The sequence below is a fragment of the Anastrepha obliqua genome, chromosome 2, assembly GCF_027943255.1.
Source record: "Anastrepha obliqua isolate idAnaObli1 chromosome 2, idAnaObli1_1.0, whole genome shotgun sequence".
NCBI lineage: Eukaryota > Metazoa > Arthropoda > Insecta > Diptera > Tephritidae > Anastrepha > Anastrepha obliqua.
In genome coordinates this window covers 60,133,805-60,154,135 of record NC_072893.1, presented here as the reverse complement: position 1 = coordinate 60,154,135, position 20,331 = coordinate 60,133,805, and the positions used below count along the sequence as shown (strand labels likewise).

General features: G+C 34.1%; 1 protein-coding gene and 1 long non-coding RNA gene across 8 annotated transcripts in view; one reads left to right on the top strand and one right to left on the bottom strand.

Annotated features, from left to right (window-relative positions):
- Window positions 1–1,726: 1,726 nt before the first annotated feature.
- Window positions 1,727–20,331, bottom strand: part of LOC129239588 (probable serine/threonine-protein kinase DDB_G0278509) — a 30,256-nt gene continuing 11,651 nt past the window's right edge. For 3 of the 7 annotated variants that reach the window (XM_054875195.1, XM_054875196.1, XM_054875193.1), the window contains exons 2-4: window positions 3,466–4,594; window positions 3,272–3,353; window positions 1,727–3,197 (exon numbers count right to left, since the gene is read on the bottom strand). In XM_054875195.1, coding sequence (XP_054731170.1) covers window positions 1,932–3,197; window positions 3,272–3,353; window positions 3,466–4,544 — 2,427 coding nt within the window. In that variant the 5' untranslated portion in view covers window positions 4,545–4,594 and the 3' untranslated portion in view covers window positions 1,727–1,931. Of the gene's footprint in view, window positions 3,198–3,271; window positions 3,354–3,465; window positions 4,595–10,363; window positions 10,383–10,524; window positions 10,655–17,322; window positions 17,466–17,550; window positions 17,661–20,331 lie in introns of those variants that run through there. The other 4 variants (XM_054875194.1, XM_054875191.1, XM_054875197.1 and 1 more) reach the window with 4 other exon arrangements.
- On the top strand, window positions 17,809–18,984 carry LOC129239589 (uncharacterized). The gene is made up of 3 exons (XR_008581865.1): window positions 17,809–17,911; window positions 18,148–18,234; window positions 18,339–18,984. It is a non-coding gene; the product is annotated as an uncharacterized LOC129239589 (long non-coding RNA).

The window sequence follows — 20,331 nt, the reverse complement described above, 5'->3', positions numbered from 1 at the left end:
CCAATTTTTTGAAAATTCTGACCACCCCTAACCCCTTAATTAATTAAAATGCAAAAGTTATCTGCAAAGTACGTACAGTATTTTAGTGATCATGTAAAATTACACTTAATGAAAATAATCGAATCTGTGCAGCCAATAACGCAACTTAATATAACGGGTCTTTTAAATTCACTTTAAATTTATTTGAGCGGCTCAAGGATATCCATGGATAAAAAAGCTTAACTATGATATTTTAATGGTCATATGTGTATATGGCTCTCTGTAAAAAGAGCTTACTTTAAAGGTGTTAAAATACGCCCATAGTCAAAAGTATTTACACAAAAGTATGCACAATGTTTACTAGAAAGCCTTGGTTTGTTGTTGTTACACAACTGTATTGGTAAATGTTGTTGTTAATATATTTAAAGTATTTATGCAAAGATACCTACTGCGAACTCAAAGACAACAACGGTGTATTTTGCATTAAAGCTTCAATGAATTTGTGTAAATAAAGGGTGTTTTTTTAGAGGTTAGGTTTTCAAGATGAAATAAAACGTATATAATTTAATGTTATGGCCAAGAATTTAGCTTTATTATAAAGATAAGGGTTTGCCATTATGTTTTAAAAATGATTTCGGGCAAGTGGCCGCCGCGGCTGGCTCGAATAAATTCCAGCCGAGAGGCCCAATTTTCGACCACTTTTTGCAGCAATTGGGGCCATATGTCAGCAATAACGCGCCGAATATTCTCTTCCAAGACGTCAATCGTCTCGGGCTTATCTGCGTAGTCAAGCGACTTCACATAGCCCCACAAGAAATAGTCCAGCGGTGTTATATCGCACGATCTTGGAGGCCACGCCACAGGTCCACGGCGCGAGATAATGCGCTCACCAAAAGTTTCCTTCAATAAATCGATTGTTGCGTTGGCTGTGTGGCATGTAGCGCCGTCTTGTTGGAACCAAAGGTCGTCCACATCAACATCGTCCAATTCAGGCACGAAAAAGTCATTAATCATGGCTCTATAGCGCTCTCCATTGACTGTAACATTATGGCCGGCTTCATTTTTAAAGAAATATGGACCAATGATTCCCTCTGCCCATAGAGCACACCAAACAGTGACTTTTTGAGGATGTAACGGCGTCTCAGCAATGGCTTGTGGATTATGTTCACTCCAAATGCGACAATTTTGCTTATTGACATACCCATTCAACCAAAAGTGAGCTTCATCGCTGAACAAAATTTTCTTCGATGCGTCGCGCGAACCGAACCATTATTTTCATAATAAATTTGCACGATTTGCAAACGTTGTTCAGGTGTAAGTCTATTCATTATGAAATGGCAAACCAAACTGAGCATAAATCAAGTGACAGCTGTCAAAAAGATCATCTACGAAAAAAGTAGTGCCAACTTGAAAACCTAACCTCTAAAAAAACACCCTTTACTTTTACTACGGCTGTATATTTCATATACAAATTGAAAATAAGTATTTTATTGAGGATACTTGGCTACTTGAGTTAAATAAATTAAAGCCTGACTCGCAGTAGACTTGGCCTTGACTCAAAGTATAAACACAAAATAAAGTGTTAGCACTCCAGTTAGCTCTGCATTAAATGAATAGCCCGAATTTATAGCCGGTCTCTCAAAGATGTATGCTGAATATTTTATGCCTTCTCAACAACAGTGACATCTTCGCTACTAGAATAGCAACAACTGCCTTGACTGTTGAAATTAAAGTTATTTACATAAAGATTTGTGAAAATATTACTATAATTTTATTTCCGACTTTAAACTAATGGTATTAAATATAACTTTCGAAAACAATAACAATTTTTTCATTAATTCTATAAACTAAGCATATGTGAACCAATGCAACAGATTCATGTTTACGATACAATTTCTTTTTGGTACTTATATGGTTGTATTAATGATAGTGCAATGATAACCGATTGCAATTCAATTTGTTAGTTCGGTGCGATTGGCAGCAACCTCGGCCAGAATGAATAAGTCTGAGGTAGACGAAATGTTATCATTGCTTAAATTGGCAAAACTTGCGTTGGTTCGCTGATTGTCTGCCACCGCTGCAACCGTGGAGTTTGGCATTCGCCCCAATAGCAGAGATTTTGGTATTGCCGAACCTGCCGACTCATTAAAATAATAACAGCCATTTATGGTACTGAAACTCTTAGCCAATGGAATAACAGACGCGATCTCGTTCTCGATAGCGGTAATGTCACGTCTCGTGATGCTCTCTTTTCGCGCTTTTCTCTTTTGGCTACCCACAGCCGGATGTGGTTGCGCTTCCCGCATCTTGTTGGTTGTCGCTGTTAGTGCCGTAGATGTTACATTTACTACCCCTAAGTTTTTGCTGCTTGCTGCGCTATTTGAATGACGTTTCTTCGATGTGAATTTCTTTTTCTTCTTCGTGTTACGTTTGCGTTGCAAATATAGATCTAAGCTGAGAGCTGGCAGTTCTTTAATTTTCTCTTCCAGATCAAAACTTAACAGATCACTGTTTGTATGCGAACACTCCCCAGCGAAAGTTTCAGGTATTTTAACATTATTTTTAGATATGGGTAAGGTCGCACAAATGGATGCAATATTGTTGGAACCCTCTAACGAAATTTGATTGCAACTGTGGGACGGAGTCACAGTTTGATGAGTGAAACCGATGGCATGACTTTGTGATTTGGGCGCTTTCACTTTTTTCGAAACAGCTGAAATCTGCCCCGAATTGATAAGTTCTTGATAAATTTTCCCCTTACACGCTCGTGATGATTTTTTAGGCAAAACATCATCTTCACTGCCATTACTGGAGAAGCTGTTCTCACTGAGCAAGCGATTTTTACTCGCTTGACCGCCGTCTGCCTCACAGTTGGGTGGCATATAGGCGTTCAGAAACTGCGATGTTTCACCCAGCGCTTGCTGCAATGCACTCTGGTTCATGCTAGTGTTTGCATTGTTGCCTTCCCCATTAATTAACGCACTAAGTTCGCCCATTTGTGCTTCATCAGCTAGTTTAAAGAAGCTATTGTTGCTTTTGGTTGTGTATTTGGGTAGCATACCGCCGCTATTTTGCACTGCCATCAACGATTTAATGTCATCATCTTGGTCCACAAGGCGTTCATTATTGCCGGGTCGAGTGTTTAGGGTGCGAAGTGGCGGAGCGGGCAGCTTGTACCACTTAAAATTTGGATTCGCGTTGAAAAATGCATCTTTGTTCTACAAAAGAAATAAAAACACGGAAAGCTTTTTAGGTATTGCCCACGACAAGCTCTACTTATCGCATATCATACCTGCTGCGCCAAATTCGTGAAACACTTTTTATCACTGGCATCTAAGGAAGCCCACCAGTCACCCAGAATTTTTGTGATTGCTCTGAAAAGGGGGAAGAAAAAAAAACCAAAAAAAAAAAAAACAATTATATTAGGACTGATAAATGTTTTCAGGCATCGTAATCAAATATACTTCCATTTGCGTTTGTGCTTACCTATTCTCCAATGACTTGTATCTTTCTTTAACGATGGCTCTATGACGTTTACAAAATATTAGAAAAGCATTCATTGGCCTGCGCGCATGATGATCGGGTGTGCTTGGCACCGCCACTCCAGCATCATTCTGCACTGTGTACACAGTCTCAACATCCACATTATGTTCAGTCTCCTCCGTTTCCATTCTAGTGACTCGCATATTACCCATATTCAGCTGTGCTTCTTCAACAGATTTCCCCTTCCTTGCGGCAATTTGCTTGCTATTCCTTAAATAACGCTCGTAATTTGTAGCGGCATCATCATTGTTATCATCCAAATCCTCATCTAATTCTTCATCTTCATCCTCATTCTCCTCCTCATGCATACTGCTATTGCTACTCTCGTTCGAATAGCTATAACGATCCAACTTAGCATAATTGTGCACATCCTCGATGCGGAGAAAGGCATTTTCTTGGTAATCAGTTCTATAAACGGACGTCATACGCCTATCACTTAACTCCCTATGAGCATCAACCTCTCGAATTGGCCGAATAGGTCCATTGCCGACTATTTGCAAGTCCTTGCTACTTTCATCATTCTTGAAAGTATTTGGGATGCTGATGTTATTATTAATATTAGTATTATTATTGTTGTTGTTATTGCTGTTGCTGCTTAAACTAAAGGCACTTTCTTTGCTAATTAAGTTATTGTTGTGGTTTGTTTTAGTTGTACACACATTTGGTGTAGCCCTATCCGTTCCCTTACTTAAATTGTAAAACGTATGCGAACTCCAACGGTTGTTTTGCAAATTGGGGTGAGTTTGTAGATGTTGTACATGGACACGTTGTGGCTGCATGTGAATCTCTTTGGTCTGGGCACTTTGAAAATCGGCTCCGTGTTTCTTCTCTGCGGTGTATGGGTAAGGATCAACAAGGGAAGTTTGTATTGCATATGACGTAGTAAATCTCTCTCCACCACTTTGAGGTATTTTCGCAGTGTGCACTAGCTTGCATTTCTCCAATGGCACCATTTCCGACTGTAGTAAGACATTACCATGATTCATTACTTTAAAGTCCACAGTATTCGCGCTGTTGATCATGTTGCTCTGATGTAGTGTATTCTTAATTTAAAACTTAAAATCATAACGACCTGTAAATAAAGAAGAAGAAGAAGAAGAAGAAGAAGAAGAAGAAGAAGAAGAAGAAGAAGAAGAAGAAAGACATTTATTTGTGTTCTCCAAAATATACAAGAAATTCTTATGCTATCCTGCTCTTACAAACATATTTACTTCGATAGTGTCATAATAAAAAAATATAAAAAATTTGATAAATATGCGGAAATAACCACGAGTTTTTTTAATGCTATGCAAAAAATGTATGGCGATAATATTATATTAGATGCAAATACGTCTTTAATTTTACTTAGAGAAGCACAATTTTTTTCTCTTGTTGAGCACTTTCTTCCATGTAAAAGACTTCCATGTATTAAAACACAGCGGCTGCGCTGACTTGTGCATATCTTGAGGATGTACGGAAGTGCTCCGGCACTGGTGGACGACGACGAGGAAGAGGAAGACCCTATTTCCGTTGAGGAGATCAAGTGAAGCAAAATCTGGCAGCTCTCGGTTACGACATACGGTTGTAGTGCCATCTAGGCAAGCAAGCTAAAAGACTTTCGGCGGTCGCTGTAGTCGAATGGGGTGCGTAGGTTCGAATATCCGTGCATTAAACAGCAAAATTATAGAAAAAGAAATGGCAATGGCAAACCTCCGAGTGTATTTCTGCCATGAAAAATCTCCTCATGAAAAACGATTTGCCGTTCGGAGTCGGTTTAAAACTGCAGATCCCTCCATTTGTGGACAACATCAAGATGCACGCCCTAATAGGAGGAGGAGCTCGGCGAAACACCTACCAGAAGTATACGCTCAAATAATTTCTAAAATTTTTCTTTAAAGACTTCTGAGCATGCGTTTTATGTGGAGAAAATTCTCGGCATCGTTAGCACAAAAGAAGTTGTCAAAATTAATAAGATTTTTGAGCGACTTCAAACTTACACTTTGTTGTACAACAATTGGATGGGCTATAAATCTGCATACTTTGAAATTATTGAAGACTCTGATGAAGAAGTAGAAATTTTGAGTTACATAGTTTTTGCTATAGAATGCACAATACAATAAAAAAAATGTTAAAACTTGGTAATTGCCGCTCTTCTATTATTGCAATGAACTTAATGTTTGAATGTACATAATTTATTTTTCGTTAATTGCTTTGACAATTGTGGCAGTCACTAAACAAATGTGATAACTTCTTTTGTAAGTCTCATAACTCTGCGGTAAATTGTACTTGCTGCGGTGTAGTTTTTAACCGCAGCGCACTGTATCTGTTTGGACGCTCCCATCAGTCGTGGCAACGAATTTGACAGACAGCTAAATCGATTTTTTGGTTTTGAATCGAAAACGCCGTTCGCCGAAATGCACAAAATCTGCCAACTTTCTACATTTGCCGTATTTTTTACTCAGAATTTTTAGAAAAATTTCGGGTATTTCATTGCATTTTGGTTGTTCAAGTTTCAAGTGGTTCAAAAATTGCGTTGTTTTTTGACCATTTTTTCTGCTGCCGGTGTTGGGTGTTTTCTGCCGTATAGAAAAAATGTGGAGTAGGCATTAAATGGAGAAAATGCACAAGACCGCGACTAAAAAATTGTCAAAAATCAGCGTGATTTTTAAAATACTTGAAACTTGCAATATATTATGCCGAAATTCAATGATCTATAAATCTGCATATCCGAAATTTTTCTAAAAATTCTGAGTAAAAAGTATGAAATTTCGGTGAAAGTTTGCCGAATTTAAGCAAATTTTACACAAAGTTGGAAACTTTGCTTTATATGGTTTTTATTGTAGTAGGGACAATATTTTTATAAACAAATAATTGAAATTCCAAAGTAAAGAATTATACATAGTCAGAATTTATCAATATGTGGTGTACACTTTCTTTTGACGTTGACTGTATATGAAATTGTAAACGTATTATAGTTTTTTCTTCTAGCTCCTTTTTTCTATAAAATATAATAGGCTCAAAATTAAGATATGCTAATCAGTGGTAGCGGCCGCCTTATGTGAATGCGTTGGTGCGTGACTACCATTCGGAGGTGCGCAGGTTCGAATCTCCATGCATGAAACACCAATTAATAGAAACACTTTTGTTCTAAAACGGGCGCCCCTCGGCAGGCAATGACAAACTTCCAAAGTTTTACCACTAAAAAGCTTCTCATAAAAACACATTGCCGTTCGGAGTGGACTTGCGGCCTCTGCTTCACAAAAATATATGATTTGGTATACTTATGCAAAACTCTGAAAATTTTAGCCAAAGCTTTTGATCAATTATGCTGTTGATTTTTAATTTTTCACCCATAAATATGATTCGGAGCGTTCATGTGAGAATCGATCGAGACACTGAGCGAGATAACCCAAGAAAATACGAAAAAATATTAAGGAACGGTAAACGAATATGCAAAAAGTTCCATATTTCGTAGAGAAGACCATCTACATTTTGTAACAAAAGCTGCAACGTTTATGGAAACATTATGGGAGCTTCAAAACCGTAGACGCGCTAGATCACGATCTACTCATTTAATACCACTCTCTTCTTTGGGTCCGCCGAGTCGAAGCAGCATGTGTCTTGGGCCTACCGTTGATGAGAATGCCGATAATGACCGGTGACTTCACCGCGCCTCGCAAGGCTTGGTAAACTGCTACAAGAACAACATCAATAACGATATTTGCTTTGCTGTCGTCTGACTTATGATAAGATAAGATCTTCAATGATTTTTGTATATGGCAAGACCACATTTTACGTCTGTTGGGTCGGATAATTTTAGGTGGCCGTGAGAGAGCTTCGAGTTCGATGCAAAATGCACGGTGTTCGCCGAACAAAATTTCAGTATAACCACGGCCAAAGAAAAATAGTTTTAAAAAATGTCCTTCTTTGCTCTATCTGACTAGACCTTTATGTTTACATGCCTGATAAATACCAATTGAGAAGGAAGAGGATATTGGGAGAGGTAAGTGAAGTTTAAATTTGAGGGAGAGCTGCAATTTCCTTGTGGAAATATTTTTACTTGCAATAATTTGCCACCAAGAAAAACAGCTGATTTCTGTCCATACAAATAAGGAAATTGCCTTTGAGAATTTGTGAGTTAAAAATAATCAAAAATAAAAAATAGGGAATTCTAATAAAAATATAAAAAATAATAATAAAATAGTAATAGTAAAAAAATAAAAAAAAAAATAAAAAAAAAAATAAAAAATAATAATAAAAACAACAATAAAAGAAAATTAAAAAAAAAATATAATAAAAAAAAAATAAAAAGTGAAAAAAATAATAAAAGTTAATAAAAAACAAATAATAAAAAATAATAAAAACAAATTAGGCGGCTGCCGCACACTGGGGATTTAGCGGAAGAAAGTCAAATTTGCAACATACCACCTACGCAATGTTTAATGGTATTTCTAAATTCCAGAATAGAACCAACAATAAAATCAAAAAGAATTACTAAACTCCGACTTACAGTTTTTTTTATAGATATGTCAAAAGTATAATTTTTTTATAGTATTGAACTGACTAAGAAAAAACTTCAAAGCCCAAGGTGGTTTTTTTTCTTTTTGCTTGAGCCGACTTCCAATTTTTTATTTTTCATTTAGGGTACGATATTTTTATATATTTTAGCCGGAAGAACAAAGGCTGTGAAGCATTTGATTATCTATTTATAATTAATTTTACGAAAAAAAAAAAAATCATATTCCTTCATATTCTTGGATCTGCAAGTTGAGCTACGGTCAGAAACTAGTATCAACGTGTTGCTTAATAGCGTCTCTTTCAGTTTTAATCAATTGCAGGTGCCACCAGGTACCACCAGGCGCCACTGATTATTTTTTGGCAACGATAATAACTAACTAACTTAAAACTGTAGGTCCCTCCATTTGTGGAACAACATCAAGACACACACCACAAATAGGAGGAGGAGCTCGGCCAAACACCCAAAAAGGGTGTACGCGCCAATTATATATATGTATATATAATAAAAACAAATATTAAATAAATAATAAAAAAAATTGTAAAAAAATAATAATAAAACAAAAAAAAAAAAATAATAAAATCAAAAAATAATAATTAAAAAATAGTAATAATAATAATGAAAAAGAATAAAATCAAAAAATTATAATTAAAAATATATAAAACTAACAATTAAAAATAATAATAAAAACGAATAAAATCAAAAAGTAATAATAAAAGAAAAAATAAAAGTAATAATTAAAAATAATAATAAAAAGGAATAAAATAAAAAACATAATAGTGAAAAATAATAAAAGAAAAATAAATATTAATAATAAAAAGGAATAAAAAAATTAATAAAAAGGAATACAAATAATAACAAAAGGTAATAAAAAAATAATAAAAAGTAATAAAAAACAAATATTAGAAAAATAATAATAAAAAAATAAAACAAAAAAAAAATTAACAAAATAATAAAATCAAAAAATTATAATAAAAAAAAATAAAATACAATAATATTGTAATAATAAAAAAGAATAAAATTAAAAAATAATAATTAAAACGAAATAAAAATAATAATTAAAAATAATAATCAAAAAGAATAAAATCAAAAAGTAATAATAAAAAAATAAATAAAAATTAAAAAAAAAATTTTTTAAATAATAATAATAATTAAATATGCAATTTATTTCAATTTATCTCAATAATGCAAAATATTTCATTTTTGTCAAGTCATTTTTAAATGCAATCAACGAACCAATCAGCTGTTCATGAAATGGGCAAGTTGCCTCGAAGTTTTAAAGCGAAATTCTCTCAAATTACAATGACTGGAAAAGTACGCGAATAAAACGTTGCTACACCCATTAACTTCCTCTTTTGAATTGGTACATAATTTACAATACATAATTTTTAATGAACTCTTTAAATTTTTTTTTATTAGGTCGAGTCAAAACTTGTTCAAAACGAAATCAAGAATTATAATTTTTTAAATATGGCCATATTTTGCGAAAATTTAAAAGCCCATTTTCTGTGTTTTTTATTTTATATTTAATTATGTACTTATTAGTGCTTTCATTATATTTGCATATGTGTTGCATTTTCAAAACGGTAGTGTCACGTCAACACACAAAATTGAGCGCATCGATGCCAAGATTTTGAGTATGAAAGAGAATAAGAGAAAATTGCAAAGATCTTGTTTACAAACATTGTCAGCTTTTTATTCGTGCCAACACGTTCACAGATGATATTATATACATATATGAAATATATGTGTTTTGAGCGTAAACGCACACCTACACATCCATACTTACTTATGCACGTACATGTCGCACACACGCACACACACACACAATGTTAATATGGAAGTAAGAGAAGTGATGGCGACACAGGTGAATAAATTGTTGCTTTTTGTATTGCGAATAATTTATGAAAATTATTGTAATTTTGTAATAATTTTACAAAAACGCTACAGGAGTAGCAAAAAAGTAGAGTTCATGAAACTATTCACTTTCTTGATAACACAACAATCTATGAAAATCTTTCAGAATAATAAATATATTCAAGTACGTATGTATGTAGTATTTACATATGAGAAACCAAGTTGATGAAACAAAAAACAAAAGTGTCGAGTTAAATTGCAAATCTACGCAACAATAACTGCAGTTTTCGATTTTACTTAAAATGGTTAACAGTGTGTCTCGATTTTCCAGAAAAAACCATAGTTTTATAAAAATATATATGTACATATATATGTATAAGTATATGCATATATATACTCTACCGAATTGCCAATAAATTATATGCAAAATTTAGAGGCAGTCCGGCAACAAAGCACTAAGTATAATTATCGAATACGTTTACTAATCACAATGTCACTCTTTTTGATATTCTTATCTCTCGGTCAGCGATTTGATTTAATTCAGTAATTTCAATTTCAAAAATTCTAAGTATATTTTTAATTCGATTTTAATACTTCGATTGTAGCAATTTTCACTTTCAGTTTGCTCTGTAATTAAATTCACTTCTTACTTTGAGTATCTCGTGAATAGCGATGGTTGACGATGGCGGAATTCGCCGTTGTTTCTGCTGCTGCTGTCGCCTCTCCAATGCGCTACGTGTACGGTCCGACTTGGCGATGGACGCATCTAACTACAACCAACCAGCACTGATACGCTTTTGGTGTCTCTCATCACACATGCACATTGTTATATGGATGGGAATATCCATGCATGCATGCATATGCATGTATTAAGTCATTACCAATGTATTAGGCACGTAATGTGTCTGAATACGTTGAGCCTCCCTTTGAACGCATACATTTACACGAACCGTTCAGAAAAGTTTAAACAGACCACAGAGTGTTGTTGTTGTTGCAATTTATGCTTGAACTTGGTTGCTCAAATGGTGTTGTTGCGATTATTACTTATTGCCTAAATATTTTGTTATTGTGCCTATACAGTGACAAAGGGAAAAGCTTTCAATAAGTTTGCTCATACATTGTGTGTGTCAAATACGTATACATATATGTAAGAACAAATATATTGTATTTATTTGAATATATAAAAAAAAAAACACACAAACAAAAAAATACGCTGATGTGAAAAAATTAAACATCATAACTATTAAAGTTTCTGAAACAATTAGGGAGTTCACAAGTCGTGCTGTTTATTTGTATTTGTTTTTTATAATTTGCAATTGCATTAGATCAGTTGAAATCTCGTAAAAGTGTTGTGTTGAGTTTTTTCACACATAAATTTTTAATATCAACTATGAACGATATGTTTGCAGCGATTGTGCTTGCAATAGCATATGAGTGAATACAGGGTGCTCACACGAACGCTCTAATTGTTTCGGATCAACTCCGTTGGAACCTTAGTCCTATAGTTGTTATGTTTTCTTTCAGTTAACCAGTTAACTGTGATTGACGAGTATACTCGTCATGAATAAGTGGCAAAATTTTGTGTATTGACGAGTATACTCGTCATGCGTATAAATTAGTGACCATTGGCTATTTAAATTACAATTTTTGAGAAAAATAACACATATTCTCAAATTTCAAGATGTTTAGAATATTTTGAGGCTATGCCGGAATAAAACAAACAAATAGAAAATATAAACAGTTTGAGATGATGTCATGGTTCCCCGTATGCACTGGTTGAAAAAGTTCGCATAATGAATTTATTTATGTGCGATGATAACGTTTTTCAGATGTTAACCTAAAAGGGGCAAAGGCAAAAGTCAAAAATCAGGAAGGAATCCCGATTTGCAAAGTCCCATTATGTATAATACCCTGTTTCGCTGAGTATCACTCCACAGCAAGAATTTGAATTCTTACTTTTATATGTATAATATTTAATTGAATTTATTGCGTTTTTAGTTTAATATGTATGTAATATATGCTTATGTTACCAAAGAAGCAAAGAAAATAAAATTTTTAATTTTATAAAATTAACCCATCTTTTTTATCCAATATCTTACCAGCGCAACTTACTCTGTGATTGACGAATATACTCGTCATAGCTCAATTCTGGCGACACAAAACTGTGCGCACTTTTAAATGGGAGCGCCACAGTTAACTGGTTAAGAGAGCTTTGCTAGAATTATTTATCTGCTCTAGAAACATCAGAAAATGCATGGTTCAGCGCTTACAGACGGTTGCGCATTTCGCGCACCACCACCCGGTTCTCAAAGAATTCGACAAAATCAGATGTTGAGCTGATGCAATTCAAGAATGACGGATTACAACATTACGACATCGATGAGAATATTTCTGACTGTGACGTAAAACGTAGCAAACAAGCAAGAAAACGGTGTAGTTCAATAAATTCACTTTTAAATAACCATAAAAATAAAAAACAATAGAACAATAAAATTAATAAAAATTGCCCTCTTTTTGCGTCAGCTCAACAGCTGTCAAATTCAGTGAGAGCGAGATAGCTGGATTTGCTGATGTCGTCACGTTCTCTTTCTTCTCTCCACCGTGGACGAAATTCTAGATTTTGGATTATGTTTCGTTTGTCTACAAAATAACTTTTTTTTGCTATTTTCTTTCTTATTATCTACCTTGTTCACATTAACCTAACCTCACTTTTAATTTCTGTTTACAAGTCTTGATTAATTTCAGTCTTAACTTGGCGCTCTCATACGACTCATCCACATTCAAGTCAAGGCAGATATATTACAAAATTTGGTCATCAGCAAAATTGTGAGAGTTACTTTGACTTTAATGTCATAGGGGATTTGACAGGGCGAATGAAATGAAAACAAAATGTGTCAAGTGAGGTTTAGCCTTCAAATCAATCGTTGTTCAGACAGCAACGAAGGAATATGGGCAGTAGCTGCGCAACACAATACCACCATCTCAAGTTTTGGTGACCTCTATTGTAAACAAACCGCTGTCGCATCCTCTGTTGCGTCAGTTAATTAGGTGATTGCTTGAAAATCGATGAGCCGGTTTAACCGTCATATTTATATTTTCGTAATTTGTAATTTTCCAAATAAGCGCATTTGTTCTCTTTACGATTCGTCATATTTTTTGCAGAAGCTTAAGTTAGGGAAAACAGATTCTTACAAATAAAAATACCCTTGGTAAAACAGGTTTGGCAAATACCGGAAACAGCGGGGAACTTAATATTCCTTTCTATTTTTTTGGTCTTCAGGCGAGAATGAAGGCAGACAAATCCAGAAGTGGTCGACTCTACGAATTGAGGAAAAAACGAGAAACCTTCAGACTAAAACGTAAAACGAAGAAGTTATTTGCCGACAGAATTTTTGTCTTTTGCAAAATTAAAAGGAAAATTATAGAACTCAAGAGGAAATCTAAGAAAACAGGTTGAGAAAAGCAGAATATTGTGAAGAAGAAAACACAATTAAAATAAACTTAGATAATACTGGTAAAAAAAAATAAAAAAAAAACAAAAAATAAAAAATATTAAGTTCTTGAGGAGACAAAATTTGAGAATACCAACAAATTTTCTGAATCGAGGTAAATCCTTACAGGTTTTTTCCTATAATTTGAAGGATGCCAGTATTTTGGTAATAGGCACACGGAAATGCATTACACTCTGCACAATTTCTTTCTGGATATTGTAGTGGGTTAAACTCCTACTTACCTAGAATCGACCCTGACATACTCAACATATGACCGTCACTTTAAGGTGCCGCGCACGACATTAACCACCTGTTCACGAGCCCCTTAAATTCGCTCATCTAACACCCTTCTCCGACTCGACTCACCCCGTTGAAACAACATGGTTCTACCTCTAGGCTAGATTGACGATGTTGTCCGAAAAATTCACTGTGGTTAACAGGGTTTTACAATCAGTTACAACAACAGCATCAATGCTATTCATACTACCACAGAAAATATTCAACGATCTGACAAAATAATCATAAATGATATAATCATGAATATCGTAATAATCAGCTGCTTCTATTATTTTTCTCATCACTGTATATATGTAGCTGCGTACATGCTATTAAAGGTTGCCCTTTTCATAAAATATTTTTGCACCAAAAAGTCTGTGTTATTTTAGGCATTTTTCACGTACATCGATAATTCGCTTACCTGCATAATCGAATTTGTAAATAAATTGTCAGAATCTATTTTTTGTATACTATACCTAATTTAGCTTCTATATGGGAACAAAGGGCCAATAGTAAAATACATAATAAATAAATATATAGCTTGACTGGGATGTGGTACACTTCCACAAGTACGCGGAATGTTGGAGGGTCTAGTTTTCGTTCATCAATAGTTGTTCTATAAAAAATTGTTATTTTTTGGATATCTACAACCACTTCGATTTTATGCTAAATTTCGGTCTCAGCTGGGCATGCTAAATTTATATTTTTGTTTATTCCTATGTATGTATGTATATACGTGTATATGGTATGCTAAATACGAAAGCTCTATTTTGTTTTTCTCATTGTTTACTAAGCGTTTGACAAAACATAAGTATACAGTTCAGAGCAAAATAAAATAAGTTCATTTAAGCAACTGTGCAAATTATAGACGAGTTAAGCTCATCATATGGAATACATAGCATATGCAAGAGCAGGAGATATTCACGACAGTAAATAGATAATTTATTTTCTCGGTAGCCCAGTACAGCCTAACTAAACAAAAAATACGTAAATAGAAAATTTGCCAAAAAATCATTTGTTAAGTGAACATTTCCATATCAACCAACTTAAGAGTAATCAAGAATCGAGAAAGAAAAGATAATCGAGTTTACGGTGAAGCTTGTTTGTCACATAATGCCATGACATAAATGATGAGCAACATATTAGCCAACCGAAATTCGTGACACCATAATTCCATCAAAAAAATGTGCTAAAATTTATCAAAATTCAATTCTAATCCAAAAAATTTGTTGCAAGCAAACTTGAATTTAATTTTAATTTTTCCGTTTTACCACCCACATTTTATGTAGTAGGTGTAGTACAATGGTCCCCACAAATGTAATCTAGTCTAATCTAATCTATTTTAATTTATCGCGTTTTAACTGAACTTTTTGACAGAAAGCACTAGCTGTTACTGTACTATCTCACCGATTGACACTTTTGAACGATTTTTTGAGTAAAAATTTGTTAATCATATTTTATTAACCACTCCTGTAAAGCATAAACATTCCCTAAATGTTTGGGGAATGCCGCTGAACTGACAGTAGTGATATAAATTTGGGACGTTCCGGTAACATAAAATTGAAGGTCGCGGGGACACCCTGCAACTTTTGCTTATTCGGATGAAAAGAAAGTGTTGTGGCTGTAGAAGTCATTCAAAAAGCTTGAACCAAACATATGAAAGACATCTGGCGGAAAATTGGCTCGCGTTTCGACCATGCTCATGACTGCATAAATCAATATTGACAAAAAAATATATTTGTTTTTCTCTTTTTGGAAAACCTGATTTAACTTGAGTTTCTATCTTTCAAGAAAACTTTTAAGATATTCAAAAAAATAAAGTTTTTCTACTACTTTAAGCTTAACCTGAGTCCCTACCACTCAAGAAAAGCAAAAATTTCTTATAAAAAAAAAATTAAGTCCTCAGAAAAATGTATTGTGTAAAAATCTTAAGATATTCTACAGGTCGTATCGAAAAATAAACTTTTGGCAACTACTACTCTTTTTTACAGTTCTTATAGAAAATAATACTGAAGTATGATAGTATAGGAAGTACTAAATCCGGTCCGAAGCGGACTTTATTTGGAAGTTAGTTTTTCGAGTCACATAAACTCATACACAATGAGAGTTGTAGTCTGTAACATTAGACAAACGGGCGAAAATTTAGTCTTAACAGCGGTCTCAGCAATCTGGGTTGAAAGGGTGGGATTGTTGTTTGCAGCTCCCCAAATTGTACTACCACTATCTCACTTAATATATGCACTTAATAACTTATTATAATTATTAAGATTTCACTTAATGACTTAATCAAGTCTACGAAAGCTAACACTGGTATTAGTTCAAGCAAATAATGCCATTGTATTTGAACACATAAAAAGTGGGTGTAGTTTATATCAGACCTCAATAATATTATATGTATTTCCCCGATTTAAATGAGGTGCGAAGCAATACGTGCACAAAGTTTGGACGAATTTCATTAAGCAGTTTTCGAGATATTCAAAAGAGGGAGTAGTAGAGCCTATGTTTCAACATTTTTCTTGGGTAATATTTTTTGTTTTGTTTTTGGGTTCATTCTTTGTACGAATTACGTGTAATTTGCTCCATTTATAACAGAGAAATTACATATTTCTTTACTTTCAAATACATATAGCGTGGGCGTGGTTATAAACCGATTTCGTCCATTTTCAATACCAAAACTATCTTGGACAACGAGTAATGGGTGCACTAGGTTTCAGTGAAATACATATATTAATTTTTATTTGAGTTCTTCTGTGCATGAACGGACAGAGAGAGAGATATACAGACAAATCGACTCCGTTCATCATTCTGAGCTTTTTGATAAACAGTCAGCGGCAAAATGGAGTATACACCACATATTAGCAAATGTAGACTACTTATTTATTGAATTATTTGTATTTTTTTTTTCATAAAAATATAGTTCATACTGCAACAAAAAATCGTATAATGCACAAGTTCAAACTTTGTACAAAACTTATCAAAATTTGGCAAATTTACATCAAAATTGAAAACATTTCAGCCAGAATTTTAGAAAATTGTGGATATGCAGGTTTCAAGTGGCTAAAAATTAGCGTTGATTTGAGAAATTTTTTTTTTTTCGCTTAGGTGTTGCACATTTTCTCCATATGACTTTTGCACGATATTTTTTAAATGGAAGAAAATTCGCACGTGTAGCCATTAACCATATTTTTATAAAAGTTGTCAATTTTTATGTACACTTCATTTATACTACAGACAAACATTGTGTGAACAAACGGGAATTCCCTTTTAGACAAGCGCCCTCGTGTATAGAAATTATGAACGCCATACAAAGCACGGTAAGCGCACTGCTATTAAAACGCTCGTAGCTGCATTTCTATACATATATAGATATGTATGTAATATGCCCACAATTTAAGCTTAATGAAGTTTTTTATACTAACTAAATTAATTTTTATTAATTCGAAAACTCCACACTTCCATACTTCATAAAGCATCACTTTTTGTAAATGCAATTCCACTTCTGTTTACACTTATTTTTACATATTTTGGTCAAATGAACTGAAAATTGTTATGTTTATTTTACTTTATGCACTTTCGCATAATTTCCTGTTTAATAAATAAAACATAATTATATACTATAAATATATATTACATATGTATATACGAGTACATATGTATGTATGCCGCTTATCAATCACACACGTAATATTATTCGCCAATTCCGTGAGGTCCGATGTCAAAAAAATACTGGAAAACTGTAATTTCTATGCACATTGACGTTGCTTTGATTACATGAGAAATGATTCTAACGCTGGCAGATTATCCAAACATCAACATGTTGTGAACTGATGGAAACAGAAGAGACAGAAAGAGAGCGTATTCAGGCACACGATACACATGCATACATACATATAAGACGAGAATACATACCAAGAGAATTATAGAGTTGCACTAAGGTGTGCAAGAGAGTCAAGTTATTTATCTCTTCGTTTGGGAGCTTCCTTTTGTTTTTGTTTCTATCGCTATTGCTTTTGGGGAGCAAGGTTCTTGCCAATGCATTTTCATGCTTTTTATCGTTTTTCCTTTTAACTGTATCGTTGAAAATTTCAAGGTCATGGATACTCGTACTAGTCGTGTCCGCACATAGTATATCTCATACAGCTGTGCTAGTTGCTCGTTAGTGGGTCGGTCGGTCGGTGGGTTGGTGGGTCGTTTAGTCGATTGTTTGGTTGGTTTGTCGGCTTCTTGCTTGTGGTACAAAATTCGTATTCGGGTACCAACCAGTGGGGAGGTGAGTTAGACAAATTGCAGGTAGAAAGGCAGACGTCTGATTTTGTTTCCTTTTGTGGCTTGTCCGTTTTCAGGGTCAGGAAAATTCGATTTTTTTCATAAGAAAACAATATAACTTACAAAAAAAAAATTAAACAAAAACAAAAAAAAAAGCGCAATCAATTTATTATACAGAATTTTGTTGTTGTTTTTTATCTTTCTTTTGAATTAAAACACTTCGCTAATTTGCATCAGAAGAAGGTGAAGAGGAGGCGTTGCATACACAATGCGTGTGTGGCGCTTAAAACGTGGAAAGTCAGGAGGTTGCCGGTCAAAGACTTTTCAGTAAGTTTAATATGCTGAACAAAAGAAGAAATTCTTCATTTAAAAATAAATATGACGTATATTTCCGTTATACTTATGCATCAATCGAAAAATTACGGAATAAGGAATGATGATTTGTGAAACGAAGCCAATAATTTGGAAACACAGCTCTCAATTAGATAATTGATTAAGAAACCCACTATTGGTTGGTAAAAAGAATATATGGATTACCCGATTACTTTGAATCTAAACTAACGAAACTCTTTGGTTGCCTCAGCGTACGCGCTAGCAATGAAACCTAATATACGAGGGCGGCCTAAAAAGTCTCTTAATTTACCACTTGACGGAACATGTTGGTGTTGCTGTAAAAGCTTATTAATGAAACCTAATATACGAGGGCGGCCTAAAAAGTCTCTTAATTGACCACTTGACGGAACAGTGCTTTATGTGGTAGCTGTCGGAGTTCGAGCGATATTCACAGTCACTTCCTGTTACGAATCGTGTAATGAAAATAACTTTTTTGGTGAGAAAATTGAAAAAGAAACTTCGTGCACTGACCAACTACTTTCATATAACAAAAAAGTAAAACTCAAAAAAATAAAAGGAGTTTCTGACACATCTACAGCATCATTCGCTTGATTTTGAGTGAATCTATTTGAACGTGACCGCATCTGCACATAGAGTGAGTCACATTCTGACGGCCCAATAGGCGCTCCTACCGAAGAAACTGTTAAAAAGGGACAGAATATTCTTATGAAGATCGAAGAGAAAATAACTGACTTGGTAACAATTTCAGGTGAGCACAAACATTGGGTATTCGCAAGCTCACAGTGGACCAAAAACGTAAACGAATAGAGACTTTGGTGTAAGGGCCAAACTAAATGAGTTACACTGTGAATAACTTCCTCACCAGATTTGGACCGAAGCAATTGTGAACATATCGCACCCTAAATACAAAAGGGTCACAACTCAAAATACTAAGATTTTCAGGAGAGACGAAAATCGTTTAATGTAAAAATTATTGTAATATTTAAAGAAAATATTGTTCCATCGTGAAAATATACAACATTGAAGAAGGTTCTACTATATTTTTTTCAATTTTATATTATGTTTTCGAAAATAAAACAAAATTTTGATTTATGACTCTTTAACTGAAATTTTTTCGATTAACTAGTGATATTATCTTAAGTTGTGCCTTTTTAACTGATAAAATGTTTTAATTTTATAAGTTTCCTAACCTAATTGAACTCACTTTTTACAACTAAAGAGGCACAATGCAAAATAATATACCACGAAATTTATCACTTTTTACAGTTATAGAGGCAGAACTCAAAATAAAACTCTTTATGTGTAATAAAAGTAATCAGCTGTTCTTGAGCCCATTAACGCAACTAAAAATAATTCTCTTTAGTTGATCGTGCGAAAGCAACACACTTGACATAAAAATAGTCATAACTGTATTTTTCCAGTTAAAGAAGATAGTTATGTGAACGAAATATTTGCAGCAGTTAGAAATGCGTACTCTGAATTAATTTATGCAAAAAACTCAGTTTTGGAAAATTTTGAGTTGTGACCCTTTTGTATTTAGGGTGCGATATATTAAAGAAACATGCAAAAATGTCTGGGTTATATGGGATTTTCGGCAAATGAAATCTTAAGTGGTAAACTGAGGCATAGTTTGGAAAGTTCAACAAGAAAAAAACTATTTCTCGGAAGACATAAAAAGGTTGGGACAACGTCAAACAAGTTATATCGCGCTATAGGAAGACTACGTTGTAGTAAGCTAAAACAACAACAATTACGTTGGAATATACACTTTTGTCCTGAGATTTTTTTTCTTTTCTTATGTAGTTCATACACTTATCCGCCTGCCCTTGTATAATATTTTTATTTTAAAAGCGAGCAAATGGGCAAAGGCAAGTATCCCAGTAATACTACTCCCAGTTTCATTAAATGCAAGTTGTATTCCTTCTACACAGGAACAGAGAGGATCCTCACCGCAGTTGATGCAGCTCTGGTGCAACGATAGATAGACAGGAAGACAAGCGACACCTGCAATCCTGTTCTTGTGAACGACTAACCATAGTTCATCAGTACACATGAAGAGAAATGATGGAG